Raw genomic sequence first — 24,407 nt, forward strand, 5'->3', positions numbered from 1 at the left:
TATATTACCTATATATTACCTATATATTATTTATATATAGTACCTATATATTATTGTCATCTTCTCAGAAGAAATGACTTTCGTGTGTTTCGTATAATATACAGAACATATTTTTGATTTATATGGCTTCACGGGGAACTTATAACATTGGGAGACTTGAAGTCGATCGTTGAGATATCGAGACTGAGATCACGAGGATCAACAGAGAAAGAGAGAGAGAGTAGCACCTTGGCCTAAGAAGTCGAGAATGAAAACAACGGGGATCAAGAATCCGTTTCCATCTCTCTGGTCCTTCTTTCATAATTCAGTGAGCAAATCTCGACGACTGCCTTCCGCGAATCGCGTCTGCGAAAACCGTGGAGTAGCGAAAGCATTCCTGGTGGAGCTGACCTATCACGCGTGTATCTCGGAAGTTGGGTTTTGCACGGTTGCCTACCTCTTTTTCTGCCTTCCCGTGCTGAGATAATTTCTTATTAACATTCCGCGATCGTTCGTGCGAAAAAACTGTAGTCTTAGGAGCGGCGCACAGTTTTGTTTCGCTATTTATGCGCTCTTCAGCAACCGAGAGAATATGCATACAGAAGCAGAAGTATAAGTTTTGATATGAACGGAGCGTGGTCATTCCGATTGATCACTGATTGAGATCACGCGCACTCTCGATCCTCTCTTTTTATCGTTTGATTCAGTGTCATATTTTTGTAGTTTTTTTGAATGTTTCCGAGTAATGTTAAGTTACCTATCCATTAAATAATTTGGCGTGCTCGTAAAATTTCATTAATCATGTAAACTTTTATTATACTTATTTTTGTGTTAACATTCTCTTTCTTCGTTTTGAAATTGTTTTATAAAGTGCGCTAAAAATCTAATTATTGAGTGTGTATTGTTGCTTACGAAACACAAACAGCCTAAATATGTGATCGAATTCTTAGTAGTGCATTCTCATTTGGTCGCTAAACAATTTTCATGATTGACTCGAAAGACGTACCTTCATGTGTTTGCGTAGCGAACTAGGATGGGTGTAGGACTTGTCACATCCTGACATTCGACAATTGTAAGGCTTGTCCGAGGTGTGAACATGGCTGTGCTTCTTTCGATCACTGCTATTCGCGAACCTCCTGTCGCACCCATTAAACTCGCATCTAAAAGGTTTCTCGCCTGAAAGAAGAAAATGTAACAACACAGGGTCAATAATCATCCATTTGTATGCACAGTGGTATAACATTCCGCGAAAAAAGGACTGTTAATATTAATTAATTAAAGTTAATAAAGTATAAAATACAGAACAGGCGAATGTGAACGAAATGCTTGGTTTAAATTTAGTTTCCAACAATTTTTAAAAATCGCACAGAAGTAGTATCGAGAATAATCGGTATTAATCATGAGTAATCATCGTATTACGAACACATTAGATAGATGGAACTCACAATTACGTAAGGTGTTAGTAATTAAAAAACGATTACGCATGCGTGTTATAGAGTCTCATCTTGATCTCTGTGTATCTTGATGAGTAGCGGTGGAACTTCTCTCGATGGCTTCTCTTAGCTTAGGGTGCGAAAGGCGGAGAGAGAGAGAGAGAGAGAGAGAGAGAGAGAGAGAGAGAGAGAGAGAGAGAGAGAGAGAGAGAGAGAGATATCGAAAGATAAGGTCCCCTGCACACGAATGGCCGCCGTTGTCGGGGCGCAGCGAGATCGCGTGGCGTGACTCTTATTTATTTCCAACGGAAGTTGACTGGAATATATTTTACCGTGTCGGTCCACACCCCCGTATTCTACTCCCTTTTCCGGAGCTTTCTCCTGGCGCTGCGCTCTCGAGGAGAGCAGAGACGCGCGAACACAGGAAGCACGAACTTGGCGGATTTTTTTATGGGAAAAATGGCGGCTCTCACCCGTGTTCTTACTCTTGGACGAATTGCGGGGACGGGTCGCGGCTAGAATTGGGAATATGTATTACCGAAACGCATAAAAAACCGAAATGAATGCTGAGGATTCCGCGAGCTGCGGTCAGATCCGCGTATTCTCTTTCCTTTCTCTAAAATAATTTGATGTGAGAAACTGTATCATTAAAAATTTTCTAAATATTTAAAAAATATTAAAACATAATTTATAGAAATATACTAAAATCTTTCGTATGTTCTGTTTAATCCGATGGTGAATTCTGCAGAAATAGTGCAGATTAAATGCGTAGGCAGTTAATGAATGAATAGATTCTCCTTTTCAAAGCGACGGCAGAAATCATCGCTTATTTTTAAGTGCTAAAAACGTTTTGTTTATGCAGGATAAAATTGCAACTGATTATGTGAGCGACTTCTTAGAAGCACTCGTTAAATTTTTGCATCTAGCGACATTCATCTTACGTATATAAACAATGCGATAAAATTACATGTAATATGACATATAATAAAATTATAATGACATATAATTCTAAAAAGACACATCGCCACGATACTGATTATATTGTACAGATTCAATTGTTCCGGTATTACCCGAACGTCTATGGGATCATACGTAAAGCAGGCGTCGTAAATATTTATGAAGTTGTGAAGATAACGGTTTCACGCACCGGCACGCGGCGTCACCTTTTATCTCGCGAGACTGCAACTCCGTTTTTTTTATTTGCCACCGGAAAGATTTCAATTGTCGAACCTTTACGACATTTTCGTTATCTCGATCGCAAAGGCGTACCCCACCATCGAGATGTTGCATTTTACGGAATGCAAGACATGTTTTTTTTCGCAACCACACACAGAAAAAAAATGTAATACAGCCAATAACATATGTGATTGCGGGCTGCCAACTACATAAAATACTCAATACAATAATATTTGCTATTAATGCAAGTACAATGTTGATACTGCAATAGCATATATTATTGTATTGAGTATATTTTTAATTGGCAGCCCGCAATAACATATCTTATTGAATATATTGCATTTTTTTTTCAGTGCATAAATATTTATGAATCGACTTATACATATTCGTGGGGAAAGATAAGCCATCAAAGCCCCGGAGTTCGCAATATTTTGTCAAATAATTTGAACGTTCGACTATCTTGCGATTTTTGCGCAGGCGAAAATGACGGGTCGTGCGTGCAGACATATTCACGTCTCAATCATCTGTCTCCCTCCATTCCGCGCGAGAGTTGACTTGATTTTAACTTTTTGTGGCTTGTCTCCACCCATCGATTCACACCTTCTCGAGGAACCCTCTCGCGCGCCGCTCGAAAGGGGCACGTTCGCTCGCACTCGCCAATACGCGCCATCATCTGGTTAACCGGCAGCTCGCATAAAAGGAGCTCGTCTGGCGGATAGGGAGGGAGCCAGAGTGCCGTAGCACTCCTATCCAAAACAGAACGATTAATAACTTTTCAAATCTGTCCCCGGCAGGGTCGTGAGTCCGGGGTATCGTGCTTCGGTAGCGCGCGCGTTGGCAAATAAATAGCAGATAAATAAAAGCGCGCGTCTCTCCTACGTCGTGCATTCTGTCGTGCGCGCAGGGTTGCGTGTGCAGATGGCAACAATATGCCGTGAAATATTGCCGGTGGTCGATGTGTGCCACCGCCGCGATACGCATACACAGACGCGCGCGTATTCATACGCGCGTGTGTGTGTGCGTGCGCCAGTGTCAGCGCGAGACCATGATCGCTCGTGGTTGAATATAGGGTGTCTCCAAAAAATGCAATCTTCAGCTGCAATAATTAATCGTTCGATTACTTTACAGTCGCTATTTTTTTTTCTTATTAAGATGCTGAGGGATCGATAATTTTTGCATTGTAAGCAATTCAGAATGAAGAACTTTTCATGAAGTTCTTTTCAATGTGCAATTAGATAAGCGAAATTGCATATTTTATTAAAATATGAACACGTTTCGCTTATGAGAGATTTTTTAGTGGCATATTTTGATAGTTTTTATCAAGATGTTTTCAATTCTGTTTCTCGAAACTTTTAAATAGTATATTGTATTACAAATGCAAAAAGTTGGCTGTTTTCTTCCAGTGCGGGAAGTGGACGCACGAGCCGTAGGCAAATGCGTTCATCCACGAATAAGGAATATTCGCCAATCCGCACATTTTTTTGTTATATGTGCGTCGAAATGTGGTCCTTGAGTGTGAATTGACAGGTTATTACTAGGGTTGGGTTCGCGAAAGTGACGAGGCGTCAATTTAGTTGGTATTGGATTGGTAAGATTTGTTAAAAGGAACTATGTTTCGTAGTTTCGAGACAACTTGTATGTACGCATGTTTCATGCGCACATTTCTCTCACTGTACGAACATGCACTAGAAGAAGTACGTACGTCCACGTGTGCGTGTCGTGTGTCACGCATATGCATATAGATATTTGCATCCCCATATACATTGACACACACATTGTATGTGAGATACGCATACGTACGCGCGAGAAATGTAGTACAGACAGGCTCTGATTGTGTCAGTCGCCGTGTCCGTGTTCTTGGGCACACATATTTTTCTATGTATGTGTGTATGTGTGTATACGTGTTTGAAATTCATGGTACACCAGGTTACACCGTGGTATAGCACGGCCAAAAGGGGAACACAGTCGACGCAGTTCCCGAAGGGCAGTACAGGCATCGTGTTATGACTTTCAGAATGGAGAGGCACAATGGCCCAGATCCGCGCCGGATAAAATAGTTATTATAATCGTTTTGGCTATGGCTGGAATCGAAGAGCGATACACGCGTGAGCCTATGCATGTGTATATGTATGTATGTATGTATGTAATACACCGGCGTTAAGAATGTGCCGGTGGAAGAATGTGCGGGTTCGATGATATAGATCGTGTGTGAGTCCGTACTTCATTTATCGGGGGATAGAGCGTCTAAACAAAAGATGCACGTATCTCTTATTTACTGAATTATAAAAATGCTGATTTTGATCTATACAAGTTCTAAAAGTCAAATAATTGCGTTCACACATCTGCCGTGTGTAATTTTAAGTGATTATGCAAAATGACTCCTTCGTACGGAGGGACTATACAAATTTTAATTTTAAATATTGTTTAAATATTATTAATCAGCCGTTTGTTTAATTTTTTCTTTTAGTCTTTTTCTATATTTTTATAGAAAATATCAAATAAGATTTAATATAAAGGAAATTGTAAATGTTATTTCTAAATTATTAAACTTTTTTAGTATTATCAGGTATCATAAAGTAAAAAAATAGCCTTACTTCCGCTAAGAATTTGAAGTGAAAATAACAAATTTTCGTCTTCCATAATGGTCAGAATTGTGATCGGAAGTGTTCTATCAGCTCGAAAGGTGACTCGAAAACTGGTATGGAATCCCATCTTTTCTTTGCTGCATCTTTGACGGAAATTCATTGATTCCATTTTTCGAAAAAATCAGTCGGGTGATATATGGTACATTGTCCATGGGCCCGAACTTGCAACCTCACCATCTTCTTTCCATCTTTCTCTCGTCATCTCCCTTCTATACATTGATCTCGCGCGGATAATGGATGATTTTTCGCGGTCATTGTATCGTAGAGGACACCAGCCTTGGGACCACCGGACATTGTTGCAAACCTTACCGGATCGGAGAAAACTACCCTCCTCACCTTTACAGTGATCTTTCAACCTTCCTCTTCTTCCACGTATTCCCGTTTCCATTTTCGAAGGTCCCTCAAGTGGATAATTTTCTTGTTATACGTTAGGCATTAGGAAATCCTGGAGGTTCTTCTGTCAAATGTATATCGATTGCAGCCATCGCGATTGACCAAGGAGATAGGAAAGTCACGGCAAAATCACTGTGACTTGATCTTACAACGGTTTAGGATCTCTAGATATTAGATCTAGCTCGTGAGCACTTCACGTTACACAAATGTTCGGTAGATTGCGATCGGTAGAATGTTGATTTTTTTGTTTTCTGTTGTGGCGTGCAATCTGCCGTTCATTCTCTCCGAGCAATTCGAGAGAGAGAGGGAGGGGAGGAGGATTCGGTGATTGGTGATTTTTTTTCCACGTGAGAAAGAAATTGAAAACGAAGAGGTGCGAGTGATAAATGTTGTGATTTGATGAGCGATGGATGGATGTACGATACATTCGGGAGGAATTAAAATCTCGAAACGCACCACGGGAGGGTGATTTCATCGGTGGCGTCCGGAGATGAAATCAGTGTACGCTAGTCACCATCTACCGATGCTACGTTCGTTTGGATTGAACGAGGTTAAAAAAATATTGTCCCATTTGCACCTCCGAGATTGCGGAACCGAACGGTCGAGATCTAATACCTATCTCCAATCGCCTCTCGTTTTGGGTCGCCCCGGGAGTTCCGATGACGGCATGTTGCGTAGCACCTGCTATGTTTGGTCTCCACAGATTTGTTCACGATCACGACGGGATGAAATCTCGAATCTGTATTAGCGAGGAAAAAGTTTCCTCTTTCCGCACGAGCGCTCGACTACGGGCGCAAGAAGGGGAAACGGGACGAAGGAGACGGACGTTCGGAACTTTCCTGCGAAAACGCAACTGGACTTTTTTGCCAAGGATGATCGCACGCACGAAAACGAGGAAGAGCAAAGAACAAGAGGAGGGGAGCGGCCTATAAGGGAGCGCGATGCAGAAAAAAAGAACCGCAGATCCGTGGGTAAACGTAACTACCGGTTGATGCGCCGATCATTCCGCCATGTTGGCTTTGAAAGGGAGAGCGCCATCGGCAGATGTTTCTTTGCTGAAGTAATTCGAGTGTTTGCCCATTCCCTCTCTTCTTCTCTATGGTCTCTCTCTCTCTCTCTCTCTCTCTCTCTCTCTCTCTCTCTCTCTCTCTCTCTCTCTCTCTCTCTCTCTCTCTCTCTCTCTCTCTCTCTCTCTTTTTCTCTCGTTCACGCGCTTGCTCCGAATGCTATCTTCCTCACCCGTGCCCCACGAGGGCCTCCATAATATATCCACCTCCCGACGTCTATTGGAAAGCACGTTAGGCCACTACCTCCAGATCGCGTTAGGATAAGATAATGGTTGACCCAAATAACGTCCTGACGAAGCTAAGCAAGATCTCGTTTCCAGCTAAGCTGCATCAGAAACTATTACACCGTTCTAAATTTGTTTACGTATCGGATTCTTGCAGGTACAATACAGAAATTTCCATTTGCTTCTTCTTGCCTATAAGCTATTCATTGTAATTTATTTATGCAGTTGCTAATAAAAATATTTATTTCTAATTTAGTGGCAGGAAACATTTAGTGACTAAACATCCGACAACCAGAAGCCCTCCGGTTCCTCCGGCACAATATATTTGACAGTTCTTACCAAGAATCACCAGTCAACCGGACACTTCTCATCCTTGATCCGGTTCCCCCGTGCGTCCTTACCGTCGCTATCTTGACGGTCTGTCGTGACTCCTTGAAAATTCGGTAGCCCAAGAGCGTCCCCGCACGTAGGTGTAGTTTAGAGTCGTATATCCTCGCTGGTTATCTGAGCCCGGGGATGCTACCGTCGCCGGACCCTCTCACGGACGCGCGTTGAGCCGTACGCACACGCGCACCTCTAGAATGCGGGGGACTGGTGTCGCGCCGGGGTTTACACGACGTTTATACGTGTTTATGTAAACGCCGCCATGTCCAGCGCGCGCACACGTGTTGCTGCCGTTGCTGCGGTTGCTGCTGTCGCTGACAACCAATCTCTCTCCCAGCTTCCCTCACCGTCTCGCTCGTCGCACGACCTCCACGATCTGGCCACCTCTCTTTCTCCTTCTCTCTCTTTCTCTCTCGCTCTCTCGCTCTCTCTCGTACTCTTGTCTGTTATAATCCAGGGTAGAGAGATCAAGCTCAGAGATTTTCAGAAACTGCTGGCATAAAAGATAGGGGCGCCACGAACTCGGTATGCCCGGTTGTCCGTCTAGAGTTACCAGGGTCGGTATCCGGCCGACCTATCATTTCCAAGGAAACCGGTATGAGGACACAATCGGTACAGTTCTCACAGAATTCTTTGCGGCATTTTTGTGGGCTGAGGATTTCGGAACGATGCGACGGCAAGTCGGCGTGCCAGATTATACGGGATAATCCGTTATGCAGCTAATTATCCTGGCATTTATATTATAAAAGTTTCTTCTTTCTTAAATGATTTTCAAAAATAATAGTGTAATTTCCACCAACTATTTCTGCCAAATAATATTGCGATACTGTTCGTTATATTGACTAAGCACAATCGGTATATTACCATACATATATTATTTGCAAATCTGAAATCGTGAAATTTTTTTTTTTTTTTTTTTTTGACAGTCCGGTACGATTCTGAACGTGCAGAAAGATTCTTCGCATGCAAAGTACGTATTTATTCGCGGAAGGCTGCATTTTTTCGGGTTAACTCGTATGTATATAGTTGTCACAGTATGGAATATCTTTAACGCCCATCTAACCCGTAATTGTATATCTTCGCTATGTAGGAACCGTGCCTCTCTGCATTTTACGTGTCTCCGAAAATCGTTCGACCGCTCGTAAAATTTTTGCCCTCTTCTCGGTTTGTGAAATTAAAACTACGGTATACGTATACTCTCTCGAAAGGGCAATGGAATAGATATTCGTTTTTATGTTGATCCAGTATGAAGTATTTTCCATTGCTTTACGTATAGTTTTATTAGGAGTTTAATTCTTCCGAGACATCTCGAAAAGTTGATAAAGAAATTAATTTATTTCCACAATTGATATAATTTAGTCATCATATAATAACTATTTTTCTCTCTGCCTTGTATTTAATTCCACTTAACTGAAAATAACAGATCACCGAAATTCTGACTTGCGTGTTTTACTAAACGTAAGTTACAAACGCGGCTCGTTCGAGAACCCTTAAGAGGGATCAAAGATTCTCATTGAGGCGAAAAGTACACGCGTGCCCTTACCTCGAGGGCTACTGAAAGTCTCGTCAACTTTTGCGTAGTGGCACTCGTCGAAGAAGCAAACAGACGCCGGCCCCGAACGGTTCGAGATTTTTAAAGGAAAACGAAAATAGGCCCCGGTGGGCTTACGCACGGGACAGAACTCAGCGACGCATTGTTGTAGCTTTGTGCCCCGGTGCTAAACGGCACCGCAAAAGGCAGGAAGGAAAAGGAAGGTACGTGTGTATGGATGCACGCAGACGCGACAGAGGGCTTGTTAGAGATCCATTGTCCGATCTGGTGGGAGCTTTTCCACGTCGAATCCGCCAATTCCCAAACCCCAAAGGCGCTTTCCGCGACAGCCACGCCGAGAGAGATCACGTTTATAATATTTTCACGACAGCCGACGAAACAAGAAAGTGAGGGAGTCTCGGGGAAAGGAAAAAGATGGAAAGAGAAAAAGGTCGTCAAAGGAAAGATCGGGGATTAAAATTTTTGGGCTTGAATTGGGACGATTGTGTTTCGAGTAGCACTATATATACATATATATATACACTGTTACTTTTAAGTTTGGGTACCGCGCCTTCTATTTTCGCCTCCTTCTTTCTCTTGTTCGATACTATTTCAGGCCTTATTCGTGCCTTCAGGCCATTCTTTGGAACATTCCGTGTCCCTTTATACGCATTTAATATACCGCTTTTTTCTCTTTCGGACACACCTCGCTTAAGAATCGATTTTTGCAGGCGTGAACTGACGATGAGTATGTTCGGTAACATCGTTTTGTATAACTTTTCCCTATTCATTCGTAGAACGAGAGAAAAAAAATGCGAGCAAGTTTTAGTTTTGCACGAAGAAAGTAGTTTCCCAGAAAAGTTTCGATTTGCTCTCGTCCTCATCCTCGCGTCTCTCACCCTTCCCTCTTTTTTTCGTGGATAGTCCTGCCAAGTACCCTCGCAGGCGTCGAGAAGGAAGTTCATGATTTACGTACGGACAGGATTAAGTGGGGAAACCTCGCGCGACGGATACTTGAGAGAATATAAGGACGAGGGGATGGCAGAGAGGGAGAATACTGGGGAAAGAGCAAGTAAGAAGATACATTAACCTTGCTGCGGTAACGGCAAGTAATCTTGGAGGAATTTCATTAGACACCAAGCAAAAAAAATATTCTCAATCGCGTGAAAAATATTTTTTCCATTTATCATTATTTTGTTTATTTAATACTTTCAGTACTGATCCTTTAATTACCATTTTACTTGACTTTGTTGTTTCTGTTTAAACATCCTAAGCTGTGTTTGGAATTTGTCCGTTTGTTATACCCCGTGCTTAATTATTTATAATTAAAATTATCAATAAATGTAGATTAATAATATTAATGTGACTGCATGAAGACTCGACACAAAGTAAGAGGACAATCAATTTCAGAACATTATTTTTCTATGCATCAGGCTAATGGTTTTCTTTCGTTTTATTTGTCGAGTATAATACTCGACTCGTTCAGTATTTCGACATGAAGCTACGTTGTATATTAAATAAATTATATGTATCAATCAGTGTATTGGCAAATATTATGCGCCAGCAGCGCTGACCTTTTTACCAGCGGTACAATAAGTTTGTGCTAAGGAATACCATTACAGGGTTGCAAAATCACTGAGGAAATCACGCGTACACGATCGTGATTTATCGGGCGGTAACCGGGGCGGTTTAAACAATGTTACGCGAGTACGAGGAATGCCGAGTTAAACGCACTTTAGTCACGGTTAATTTGGTTAGCCGACGTTTAGTCATTAATAGACGCTGGCGCGGGATCGATCGGTATTTATTGACGGTCGATGATTCGACGGTTTCTCGCGTCGATATACTATGTATCATCGATGGATCTTTCATCTCCGGCTCTCCTCTCACAGGACGGAATATCCTGAGGGAGAGAGAAAGAGAAAGATTTCTCTCTCTATCTCTCTCTCTTTCTCTCTCTCTCTTTCTCGGGCACGACGAGGCACTCATTTCGAGGCCTACTCTCGTGTGTGGGCCAGTTTTAGGCTTATTAATGAACGGCACCGATCTCTCTCTTTTACTCTCTCTGTCTCTCGTCTAACGATTAGACGTGAGGCGTGGCGGAAAGATCGCTAAATCAGATCAAGTCGAAGTGAGTCGCAGGTATATTACATTCTGATTATCGGACGGACACACGACGACGTTGCAGCTCTTCGTATCTAATTTTTAAATTTGAAGACACTTACGTATTTTCTTTTACGAAAAACATACAGCGATCGAATAAAAAAAAGGCACAATATCATATAAATTTCTCGAAACAACTTAGAAAGACGAAATAGAGAATTATCCCGTAATATTCCTGCCGTAAGCGCAGTCTCTCATCGCGAAACAATAAAGTCTTCACAAAGATCGTCTCATCTGATAATTCGCACATTGCAATTTTTTACAAAATTATCGCAATGTACCTACATATATGTACACGTAATAGTTCTGTCGTTACATCGAGGCGACATTATGTCGCGGTCGACGGAAAAATGGATTTCCGGAAGCGGGGCGCCGAAACTGTCTCGACGTTAATACGACTGCGGTGCGCCGCGCGAATTTATTTGCGAATCGTAACGGCGCGAGGAGGAAAGGGGTGAGAAACGAGGACGGGAGCGGGGAGAGGCGGGGAGGTAGGACCCGTGGGAGGGTGAACGGTTGGGACACCGGGTGGCTAAAGGTAGAACGGCCAGGGTAGAGAGAGGAGAAGGACCGGGAGAGAACATAATGTTTCCCACAGCGCGCGGAGTTGTATATTTTATGATATGGCGAGCAATTTGACATCTCGCGCGAGGCATAATTCACGCCCGTGCGGCCTGCGCGCGCGCGCGTGTGCGTGTATGCGTGTGAGTCCTCCCTCGTCCACCCGTATCGCGCGTCGCAGGATCGGGACGTACACGCGTGTGCGCACCGTACACGCGCGCGCATGAGGAATCGCCGCACGCACGCGTGCGTGTGCACGCGCACTCCGCGCGGGGCAGGTACGCGTTGCGTCCGAGCGCATCGAAACCATTAGAGGTAGAGGCTCTTCGTAAATATAACGTGGACCGTCGAAACTTACCTCTCTTTCTCTCTCTCTTTCTTTTTCTCTCTTTCCGTATATACACGAACGTATGGACGTATAGATACGCACACACGTGCGCTAAAAGCGGGAGGAGAGGAGACGCGAGAGAAATGAAAAGTAGAGAATGGAGGAAAAAAAAGAAGTAAGAATGAAACAACGCGAGCGGGAAGGAGAACGGTGAAAAAGACGAGAGGAGAGTGCAACTCTTACGGCGTCCCGTCTAATATACACGATACACTTGACCCTTCCTCTTTTTTTATTTTATACTTTGTTATTGCATTATTAACGCGTGCTGGGTTCATGGTTTTCAGCCGCGCGACTTTATGCACTCGTTTAAAGCACGCAATTAGATTTTTATGCGCACACGTTAAATACTATACGCTGCCTTCGGGTCTCTCTTTCTTTTACGAGTGTTCCACACGTTTTCCGTCTGGCGTATTTATTCCCTTGCAGCGTGTCTTTCTTTTTCCTCTCTCTTTCTCCTTCATGCAAAATTTCATATTTTATACATATAATTCATATTCACACAATTCCACACGCTGGCGCGCACGCTGACGCAGGCCTCTTTTTTTATCGCTGATACGCCGTTAGCGTGCATGCACGTCGTTTCACGGTGCGATTTTATTTATTGGAACTTTTCACACTCGCGTCTCGCAAAGATATTTTTGTTAGATTTGCGTAAAAACTTTGGTAACACTTTTTTGCGATAGCGATGATCGATAGACTGCGTTAAATCTTGAAGCGAATATACATGGGATAATACAGAATGTTTTTCCGTATGACGATGTTCGTGCATTTTATTCTTAGTTATCATAATAGTGTCATAATATTTATGACCTTCCTATTTATTCTTTTAGTGTTTGAGTGTGTAGGAACTTCTTTCTTTTTGTTTAGTGAAAACTATTTTAAAAAATTTTAAATAAAAAAATTGTTTTTTATGTACATCGTTATTGACATCATAATAAATATTTTATTTTATACTAAAAAGAAATATTTTAATTCAGTGCAACACTATAATTTTAGACACACGTATTAGAACCAGTTTTATTAAACCAGTTGTATTAAAAACTTATTGATGCTATTTGGTTGCAATATAACATACTTGCACACGAGGCATCTATTAAATAGCAATTAAATACGCTGTGAAAAGTCAAACAACTCTGGAGTATGCGATGCGTATGTTTGTGTGATTTTTGTAAAATATTGCTTGTTATCTGTTATTTATTATTCAACGGAATGCTATCGTCGAAATTACTCGTGCGGCAGATTGCATACTATGCTCTGTAATTGCTGAAGCAACTTACGATGATAAAGCAATTGCGTGTTTGATTAAACCACCTACGACATATATATGCGATAATATGTGATTGTGGGATGTAAATTTGTATTATTACACGGCGGTTAATACGTGACGTTTAGCATCGTTGCAATTCGCACAGTTATTACTCGTGTAATGTTGCTACAAACTTTCGTGCAATATTAATTTCATCTTTTTTTTTCCTTTCATCGTAAGGAGAAACTTGTATCCCTTTACACGGAAGAAAGCTTTTGGCGAATAATTTCATTCGCGTGCATTTGGTGTGAAGAGGTCTTGACTCTTCTTCGAGAGAAACATTCGCTTATGACATTCCTGGACGTTCGAATCTCAATTCGTCAGAGCTTCTTATGAGAAAATTATAACGTGCCACACGGGGCCCCTGATAATTTCCCTGGCCGGAGAGGTACACGGCGTCAAGTTACGAAATTAAATTACAATAAAGAATAGGGCTGGTGTGCTGCCCCGACGTCAAAACGGTCTGAGACATGTATCCGTATGATTTTTGACGTGGCCCTTTAGGTCAATTCCCGACATGAGTCCGTGGGACAGGAGGTTTGCCCGATCCTGCCGGTAGATTAGAAGAGAAATTCGAAGTGTTCATACATCTATCGGCCATATTAAAAAAAAAAGAAAGATTTACGCTGATTTATAAACGAGAAGCAAAAATCATTTTATTTGTCAAAAAATTTTTTTAAACTTGATGCGACGAATGCTCGAATAAAATTTATGATATGCACTGTGCTATTATGCAGTAGGTCTTTCAATATTAACGGCGAATATAACAGAAGTGAGATTCTCGCACGTTTCGGGAAAAAATTTTAAAGCGCGCGACAAACGTGAAAGAGACAGGATATCCGCCGATAAATCGCACACACACTGACATTGCCAACATTAGCAGATGTGTGTTGGCTGAATCTTGGCTATCGTCCATTTCTCGGAGAAAGAAAAATTGCTAGCGAAACGAATCCGATCTCAACTACGTATCAACGTGCACTCGTGGAATAGGTTAATATTGGCACAAATAACGATAATAGTGATGCTCTATTTTAATTTTCGAAAGAATTAAATAGTATAATAGTTTCATCTTCACGATGAGCCTGGTGGAACTAAAATCGGACGAGTCTCCATTACGTGCATGAATTACGAGCTCGTTTATTCGCGACGGCCGTTAACTAAACGAAACGATGACAAATTCGAGCAACAATAGGAAGTCGATCTCGTCGTACGAAGTTGGAGTCTCACGGTCAGGAACCGGAGGCACAAGGTGGACACGCGGTCACCGTGGGTATACGCGAACGCGTCCCTACATCTGCCCGCACTAACGACCTATGTAAATGTTCTATCTGTTATCCTTGTCTCTTATCATCTTTTCCTCCTCCTCCTCCATCTCCTCCTACTCTTCCCGCATCTCCTCGACGACGATTCCACCGTGGACGAAATGGCAGAGAGATACAAAGTGGGAGTGAATACGAGAGAGGGAGAACGTTGCAAGGAAGAGATCGCGAGAGAAAAGAGGAGAAGAAGAAGAGGCCCAGCATTCCAGAGCCCGGTCTCGACCCGCGACCCTCGCCCCCTAAATCATCCACCGCAGCTAGGCCGCAATTCCGTTTTGTTTTCTCCGCTCCTCTGCTCGTTCCTTCTTTTTTCCTCCCTCCGCGTTTCTTTCTCTCTCTCTTTTTTTTTATTTATCTCCCCTCCCCTCCCTCCCTTTTTCGACCTTTTCTACCGGACCACGGAGACAACCAACCGACCCTCCGCCTCCTCCTCTTCCTCCTTTTTCGTCTTCTTCTCCTACGTTCGCCAATGTTCCTCCGGCGTGTTCTGACGGGAGAGAACTGTGGGAAAAACGTCGTAGACCTGCGCGACCCATTACGAGGGTGACGGGCCATGATAATGAGCTCTTCGTAAAGATTCGACTTGATCTCTGACTCGGTTGACATATCATTCAGCGGAGAGAGCGTCATGCGGTTATCAGTTTTCGCGAAATTTTGATGTTCGGTAGCACATCAGACAGATTGAAGTGGCTCGATGCAAAATTAATTGAAAGAGTTGGAAATAAATTGTGTTGCAACATGTTTATATTCTGATGATCTTCCAAATCCCATATTTTACTTGTTTCAATTTTTTCTTTTACATCTTGAAATATTTATTATAAAATATTGAAAGAGAGAGAGAGAGAGAGAGAGAGAGAGAGAGAGAAATGCATATTTATAAAGAATAAAACCATTTTTTGAAATTTTATAATTAAAATCTCTTTCGGTAATAGGCCTTGAAATTTTTCATTATATCATTTATGTATACATTTTTTGTATTAAATTTTGCTGCCTTTCAATTTGACATTTAAAAGAAGATTAGCATCAAATTATTTATATAATTTTGTTCGACATTTCTTTAACAATTATTTATATCAATTAATGTTTACATCAATTTTATATCATAAAAATTAATTAACGAAATAAAACCCTTTAAAAAAAATGGAAGATTATAATTGTAATTAGAAAGCGAGAAAGCAATGATACACGGACAAGCTCGACCGTAGAGTAGTAGTGCTAGTAGTAGTAGTAGTAGTAGTAGTAGTAGAATGAGAAAGACGGAGCTACAGAAAATGGAGAAAGCGTGAGTAGCTAATTAGTTAACGTGGACCGGCTAATTAGTGAGGAGTGAGTTTATACATATTCGTATATACACATTATAAGAGCCCATTTCGTGAGCGCGCGAAGGTAAACCGCATGCACAACAGCATCTGCGATTTAAAATCGCCACTATTCAACGATTTGCAGTCAAGCAAGGTTATTGAAGCAGTCTCGTTTTTTCTATACGCAAAAATATAGATAACGAATTATGCAAATGTCTTTGGGTTTTGGACGGCGTCGTGTATACGATTAAAGTTTGCCACAGTCGAAATCACCTATATAAATAACATACGAAGCAAAAACGCGAAAACGCGGAGCGCTCGTCGTGATATGACGAACTTCATCACGTGCACTCGACAAATTCCCGATGATCTCAGGATCGTGTGACGAACAAGAAGCATTCACGATCACACGAGACACCGTCGATTTTACACACTCGCCGCACTCGTTGACGCGCAACAAGCTGAGCGTATGCGCGCGCGCGCGCGCGCGCCCTGACACCGACGCCGGCATTTAAACCAGCACGAAAGTATAATGTTACGGACACTTGATATTTTCTCGATGATCGTCATTGTACGACGGCGTCTTTAACGTACGCGACGCAGTGGAGGAGCGCCCAGTATTATTTCGACGGGGGCTACCGTACCAATGACGGCAGCCAGCGGCAAAACTCCGGAGTGATTTACCCCATCTTCGGTTACCCGCTCGCGCATTGATGCGCAACAAGAAGCACGCCGTGAGATGCCCGCTCCCGTATAAAGAGCTTCCTTACTGATGCTGTCCCTCTGTGCCGTTAAGGATCGTAGGGCCGCGAGCGGACTTTAATGACCGCGCGCTCCGCGCGGTTCAACCCTCCGGCACTTATTGCGACATAAAGTCGAGAATTGAATCCGGGAGATTTCTAAGATAATTAAATACTCGGGTTATCCCAAATACATATATCTCTCTCACTTCCATCTTCCACTATTCTTTGACTAACGCAAAGCTAATTTGTTTATGGTTAAGTTTAAACGTGCATTATTTCTCTACAAATGCATTGCTAATGTTTACTTCCAATAATGGATTCTTTAAACTCTATTAATATGTGAAATTTATGTGTCTTGAGAAAATTTGTTTTTCTTTGAAGTTAGTAATTATCTTATTTTCAAGCAATGTAGTTTTTAAAGAAAACTTAAATATTGATCTTAAAAAGATGTTTTTTAATTTTTATATGTTACATCGTCATATATAGAAGCAAAAATTTATTTAGATCTATATAAATTAATGTATAGATTTAATTTTCATTAATTAAAACGTCTCTTCAAATATGAAAACAATTAAAATTAGTTTAGCAAAGTAGAGACTGTTCGAGATTTTGTTGTTGAAATAAACGCATATTACGGTTGAATTTTCAAAACGCAAGTTAAAGTTGAACGCAATTTGCTAAAAAAAACATCTTTGTCCAATCAAGTCGAGTTTGTTGAAATAGGTCCGAGAGTACTGGATGTCTCAATCTTCCGAAGCCTTAATAAATCAGCGACCGCGCGGCTGTGTAATCGCTCAGAGAATGTGCACCACGTGCGAGCGAAGTAATTCGAATCACCCGGTAAATATACACGCATTCTGCAGCATTCAGTTCTTTACGTTAAACGATAAATTCGATTCCGATTAAACGGCCCCGCGGCCCCGCGGTCGAAAAAAAATATCACGTGCGATCGGAGGCGCCCGTACGGCCGCCAATAAACGCCGGGGATGGCGCAGCGGACTTTTTCAAGAATGGCAACATTAGCCCGCGGACGTCTGGCTACAAACAGAATAATATACAGTCGCTTAGCGGCGCGCTTAATGCCCCCGTACTATTTTATAACAGCGGTTCGCCCGATCCGCAAACCTTCCAATCTATATCCAGTCGAAGAACGGGGGAGAGGGGGACGCGGGGGACGGTGGAGTAAGAACAGAACGAAAAGGAGGCGTTTATTCCGAACAGAAGAGCGGAGCGGAGTTATTTTCTTGTTCGAACAGCTCATCCTCCCCGGTGGAAGATAACCAGAAATGTTTGATTTCTTTTAGCGCACGCAGGATATCCCATCCCGCGTTTGCGCACCTACGCATTTGCGTCAAACCGGCGCGAAATCGCGCGGCGAGGGAGCGTCGCGAGGAATTTCAGAACATACGATCGTAATTTGTCCGAGAAGGTGGAGGGGGGGGGGGTGAGAAAGACAGGTACACACGCTATACTTTTACGCGCCGATCAAATTCGTCGAGGGCAAAACGCGAGGGTAATTTCACACGTATAAGTTATTGCTTATCGCTCTGAATACTGGTTATATGCTTCAAACGTCCTTTTTCTCGCAGACATTCCACGCAGCGTCATTTCTATGCTACTTAGCTGCATAGAAAATGTACAGGTGTAATGAAATCTGCGCGTTTCCTTGCGAACCGGAAATCCAAGAAGTTTGCCAATCAATCATTTTCGCGGAGTGTTGTTGTTTAATTGAATGAGGAAATTACGTAATAATTTGTCATTTCCTGGATAAACGCTTGTTGCGGCGCGTGGATTGATTTACAACGATTCCCGAGGGACGCAACTACTACCATCGCGAGAAAATAATCGGTGCGTTGATGAGCGTTAATATTGCCGGGAGGCGTCTCTGCGGTGAGGGCAGGCGCATTTAATTGCATGTGAACGTGCGTCGCGAGCGTTTCATCGCGAATGAGGTGCTGCGACATTCTGGGTCTGGTAGTCGCGACATTAACATTAGTTGGCAATTACGGTCCTAAAAGGTTTCCGTCAAACTGCAACGTTAATGAGAAACCTGTTTGTCACGTTGTGAATTCCTCGGAGAAGCATTGCACATGTGTACACGCGTATACTAATTGCCAGTTCAAATGTCAATAAATTAGTGTCAATGACAGTTAATCTGAGGTATCCGTTCGACGACGTAATGACGAGGAATTCTTTCTCTCCATGAACACCACAAAAACCAAGAGCTAAATCTCAGAACAACGTCTCTCGGGTGGAGAGAGCGCGAGTACCAAAAATAAAATAACATTAATTCGTAAATTTTCTCATTGTATGTCCGCAAAATTGGCGACGTTTACAAATCGTCGAAATCCAAACACACGCGAGACGTTAATGACGGTAGCAATTTTGTGCATGCATCGGCGAACGTTCGATAGTTACGGGAAGGGATAGGAAGCGCGGCGCCTCGTTATTTTTTCAGCTGACCGATCAAGAGACCAGCCATTAACCAGCGTCTATCGCCAAAGATTAGGCACGCGTGCGTTTACAGAGATAATTAACTGGTCCTGGTGGTTTTCGGGGGAAGCCACTCGCGTGCCGTCCAATTCTTACTAGTGTATCTATCTACTAGCTACATGTATCTATATCCCGATACCTCCCATTAGATATTCGAACATTGACAATATCAGTTTCTGTTAACAAACGGGTTTCATTGCGGATTCAATGGTGACGTTCGGTTTTCATCCTTCAAGCCGATTCAGTTGTTCCGATCTTTATTGACTATCTGTCAACATCGAGGCGCGTTATTAATCGTATCAACGCTCGTTTCCGACAAACCAGAGACAGACTTTGTTTGCAAATACATTGTCTCTCCATATTCAACATTCTAATTATTAAAATGAATACGTTCATGTTCATCTTAAACCGATTAATATCTTTTTAAAAGACAATTATTCAATAGGTAAACAAAATTGGAAGAATATTTCAAACTCAAAATAATTCTAAATAACTTTCCTTGAAATTAATGCATCAGAAATTGTTTGATGAAACATAGAAGTCTTAAAACGGAACGCACATCATTACATTTTACTTGTTCGAAAACGTTTTACGTAATTATACATTTTTTGGTAAAATAACAATCTAATAGATGTGAAAAAAATGTATATATATATTTACATGCAAAATTCTTAAATTATAGACTTTATTACTTTGAAGTAGATGCACGCGATTCGAAACCAGCATATGCAAATGCGGTGACATATTAATCATTATTTGATTGTTTTTATTTTTCCGAGCTTCTCCGCGTGGGAAATGAGTTATACAATTTTTATAGACCGTTGTGCGAGCTAAATTGACGGGTTAAGAGCGCGATTTCGACACCCTTGCTGGCCCATGTAGCCGAGATCGTTAGAGCTTTCGTAGGTGAGAGAATGTGCCGGGGGCTACGACTAAAAGACGGCCTGACGACCGGGCGCCCGCCACTTTTGCAACAAATCTTTCTGTCTAAATCAGTTTCGCGAGTGAGATAAGTGTTTCGGCATCGAACCCTCGTAACTAGAAGAAGTGAGAGAAAACACTCGTAAATCAGGCCTACTGATTCAATACGCTGAATTATCTTTGCGATAAAACTTGGGATATTCCAGAGATATCTAGATTCACAGAGTTCTTTACATAAATACGTTATTTAAGATGTAAAAGTATATTATAGAAATATTTTATTGTTGATGAAATTTATGTCAAAGGTAACTTTAGTATTAAAAGATAATAAAAAGATTGAAATAATTTACATTAATTTTGCGAGTTCATACAACGAACTTCTAACTAGTAAAAGAGATTGGTTTTTAATATTTACAAATATGTAAGTTTGTGTGTATATTTCTGTTCTCATGGCCTTGCTTCGTTTGGTTTTATCCTTGGACTTCGTTAGATTCACTTAAAAACACTGTCTCAAAGAATACTCGTGAGAAAATATGAGAAAAGAATTTATTCTACAAAATTTGCGAGCGAATAAATAAGATTTCGTAACAAAAATCTACACGATTCGTGTACAATTATTATAGTAACAATTATGTATTCCTTTGCAAATAATATGTACGAAGTTATCGCAAGGCAATTTTAATATTTTTAATCTTCATTGATACCTCAATTATCTTGCATAATTTCGTGTATGGAAGTATTCAATATCTTGAGTTCGCCATTCTTATTTCAATCGTGTAAACCGCCGAGTTCTACGAATACAGCTTTTCTGACATGAAAAATGAGAAGTAGTTTCAATTTTCACCGATTAATCCTCCGTATTGTGGCGGATAACGTCGATTTATCGTGATCCGCTCAATTACTGTAGCTCCGATAGCGATTCGTTTCTCGATATTATATAAAAATAACGGGAATATTCCGAGTTTCGTCTTCGCGTCTCTCCCGCCTTATATTTCACGCTGTCAAAAGATGAGCGAGCGTGTCGTGTCGGACGATCGATGAAGGTGTGGGCGGTCAAGTAACAAAGAGCGCGGTATAAACAGGAACGTGGGGTGGTTTTTTATTGGCGGCTGCTTTTCGAGGTGCAGAAGGAGGCGCGAAGGACTGTCTCGCCCTTATCGACCCACGAGCTTGTCCATAGACTTTTCCCGCGTTGTTCGCCGGCGTTACTTGGTGATTCGCTTTTCAACGCGTGAAAAAACACGGTATTACCACTATCGAGCTTCATCTTGTCTGGCGGCGCTAACACGCGTCCTCTTTTTATCACGCTTACATCTTTCTTTTAAGAAGATACGAAGCTTATCGTTGTGAACGAGATTTCTCAAAAAATTGCGAGCTTCAATCATCGAAGGGTCTATTAACGTTAAATATTTTTACATAAAGAGATTAGGAATGAGGCAGCGCCATTTTTAATTAAAACATTAATCGATATTCATCATACCGAATTTCCGATGACTTCTTCTATTTCGAGCCTTCGTTTTATTGGCGATCGCGTCGGAGATACGCGACGATCTATCGATCTTCGTTAGGCATCCTCGAGAAATATCGCGGAATTGTACATATCTGTCAACCGCAGCCGTCCGATAGGATTGCGGTCCGATTTCACGATGCGCGTTATCTCTAAATCGAATTTCTCGATCCGATCGAGGTGTGCGCGCTGGCTGCTCGTTCCGATCGATCTTCCCGACAGAAAGATTCCGATAAGTCGTCGATACGATAATCTCGCGCCCGCATCGTTCTTCTGTCTGACCTCGGTGCAACGCCGCTGTCATCGTTCCTAGAAGTACATATCTCTCTCTCTCTCTCTCTCTCTTGGCTTTGTGTTACGCAAAACACATAAATTCCGAATGGTTTCCCTCGCGAAATCACACCTAAAAAGGTTTACGGTCTATTAACTTGGCGCGCACAGCGAGAGCGCCGTGAATCGACTCGCGCCTTCGTTGATGTTCCGTAAGCACTTGGTTGAGGTCAAAGCGAAATTCACGCTTAATCCATTGTGTAATCAGTCTTTTTTTTTTCGGCCACTGATCACGCTGTTGCTTCAAGGCAGAATAGAACCGAGATTCATGTGTACCGAGATGCCTCTAAACTTGGTTTTGCAAGCTTGGTTGTAGTTTGACGATCTTGTAGTAAATCCAGAATCCAGACACAGTGATATACTGGCGCTGCTTAACCCGTCATTAAGTTTCTCTAAGCCAATCCTTCCAGTAACTTCTACGTTTTTTTAATCTGTTCCTCCATTGCTGTCTATAAATTTACAATAAAAAGTTCTATCCACGGTTTTGCTAAAGTATATAAAAATTTAGCTGGATAGATGTAAAACTAATTTTTGTTAGACCATAAAAATTCGAAGTTTTGGACATCAGAGTTTGATTTTATCGTGGATTTTGTGTAACCGATGCGTTCGTGTCGACAAATTTTCTCCGTTCCACGCTTCGACGCAAATTCGTTCGATCCAATTCGTTGTCTGGCGAGAACTTTCTGCCGTTAGTTACTACACGTACAAATACACCCGATGTACACCGGCGCTGCCGATCGCCGTCGATTTCCGACCGGCGGCGGCCCGCTGCTTGAGCAAATATCGTCTGGCGCTTCGGGCAACGCTCCTCGTGTGGCCCCGTACTTCTCTTCTCATAATTTCTCATGGTCTCTCTATCCGATCCGACGATCCTCTTTCTCTCTTTCTATCGTTTTATCGTCCTCGCCTCTCCTTTTACCGTCTCCGAGAGACGCATCCTTCGTTCGGCGTCCCGCGAGGCGGACACGGGCGAACCCACCAGCTTCTACTCTCCCGACTCTTCGGGTCTTTCAGGGTCTTTACACCCTGGCTTTACGTCGTGCTCCCAACGGCTCCCAAAAATCTGGAGTACACTGGCGGCGATTCACGGCATGGCAACGATCGGCACTTCCTCCGGATCGGTAACTTCGCTAGAGCCATTTCGGGAGACGACATGACTTCCGGCAAAATAGTAGCGATCCTCGGCGAAATCGTACGTCATACCAAAATATATGCGTGCCTATATATAGAGAATATATAGAAAAGTAGATGCAATCTTCTTTTCGTAGACATTTAAACAAAGCGACGAATGTGATTAATGACTTTAACATTAACCTATCTAAAAACGCATCTAAAGATTCCGAGATAGAGGGAACGATGAATTATAAAACACATCGATATTTCATCACAAAATATATATTTCAAGTGAAGCGCATTTATGGCTCGTCGCACTTGCAAAGAGCCCGCCGCGCTGAAAAGAGCCGAAACGTTCGAAAAAGTTCAGCTGAAAAAAAGATCGACGAGCTTTTCGTCGCTCTGTTTATCACAACCGGCGACAATTAAGGGATTAGAGAAACCGGTTCGCGTACTTTCTTTCATAGTCTAGTCGCGTTGCAGCTTGAATAAGTAGCCATTTACTCGTCTGCGCGTATGGCCCTTTCTCGACGAGCGATGGTTCGCCCCCTACTTAACGCTTATTCCTCAACGTCCCCTCGTGGACGACTCATCCTGTGTATCATCCCCCTATTCTCTGGCGTCTAACCCTCCGAAAATCCTGACCAATGGCGCGCAAGCCGTGGGATCCATTGTCGATCTGACCAATCGTCGGAGCCCGTTCCACGCACATGCGAGATCGGTTTCACGCGTAACAGACTATTCTTCGCACTTTTTTTTTTCTACCCTTCCTCTCCACCCGCCCGCCAGTCTCTCCGCTGCGGGAAAAGGGGCGAGGAGGACTATAAGCTGCTTTAAAATGCATATCGATTTAGCCTAATGATCGACGCCGTTCCATCAGGTCGCATCTGCAGATTAATAGGACAGATCGTCCTATCGGGGAGAGAGAACGGTTCGACAGCGTGCGCGCTTTATTTCCCAATCGCGCGGCGAACAGATTGCGACCGGTTGCTACAGTTGCTTACTTTACTCTGTACGCTTGCTTTCCATGTTCGCGTGTATCCGCAATAAGCGGCAATATCTTCAGTCTGCCTCAATTCGTCGTATTGTCGTATAGTTACGGTAGACTGGCGTTCCGATGCCGCGACTCGAAATCATTTCTATGCTAATGGATGCTGCGTTCCATCGATCATCGTTAAATGCAACGTCACCAAGTCTCGTACTTGGCTATTTGCGCTTGGGATGCTTATGACGCTGAGACACGACATTACCACATTATGATAATATCATTATTTTATTTATGTTATACAAGAGTAATAAATATTTATGTAAGGGATAAGTTAAATCTAACTATCGAAGAGTTTAAAATATTTCTTTCTCTTGGCAAGAAAATTAATAATTAAGAAGATAATCTTATATGTATAATGAGAAAAATATTATCAATTATAAAT

The 24,407-nt window shown here is 42.2% G+C and overlaps 1 protein-coding gene and 1 long non-coding RNA gene across 2 annotated transcripts in view; one reads left to right on the plus strand and one right to left on the minus strand.

Annotated features, from left to right (window-relative positions):
• The window catches only part of LOC114255327, a 190,696-nt gene that overhangs the window by 48,219 nt on the left and 118,070 nt on the right, over window positions 1–24,407 (plus strand). The window lies entirely within an intron of this gene.
• LOC105837205 (pair-rule protein odd-paired) overlaps window positions 1–24,407 on the minus strand; it is a 39,703-nt gene that overhangs the window by 5,320 nt on the left and 9,976 nt on the right. The window contains exon 2 of the mRNA XM_036283727.1: window positions 986–1,155. Within this exon, the coding sequence (XP_036139620.1) occupies window positions 986–1,155 (170 nt within the window). The remainder of the gene's footprint in view (window positions 1–985; window positions 1,156–24,407) is intronic.

The sequence above is a fragment of the Monomorium pharaonis genome, chromosome 3 (assembly GCF_013373865.1).
Source record: "Monomorium pharaonis isolate MP-MQ-018 chromosome 3, ASM1337386v2, whole genome shotgun sequence".
In the NCBI taxonomy this organism is placed as follows: Eukaryota; Metazoa; Arthropoda; class Insecta; order Hymenoptera; family Formicidae; genus Monomorium; species Monomorium pharaonis.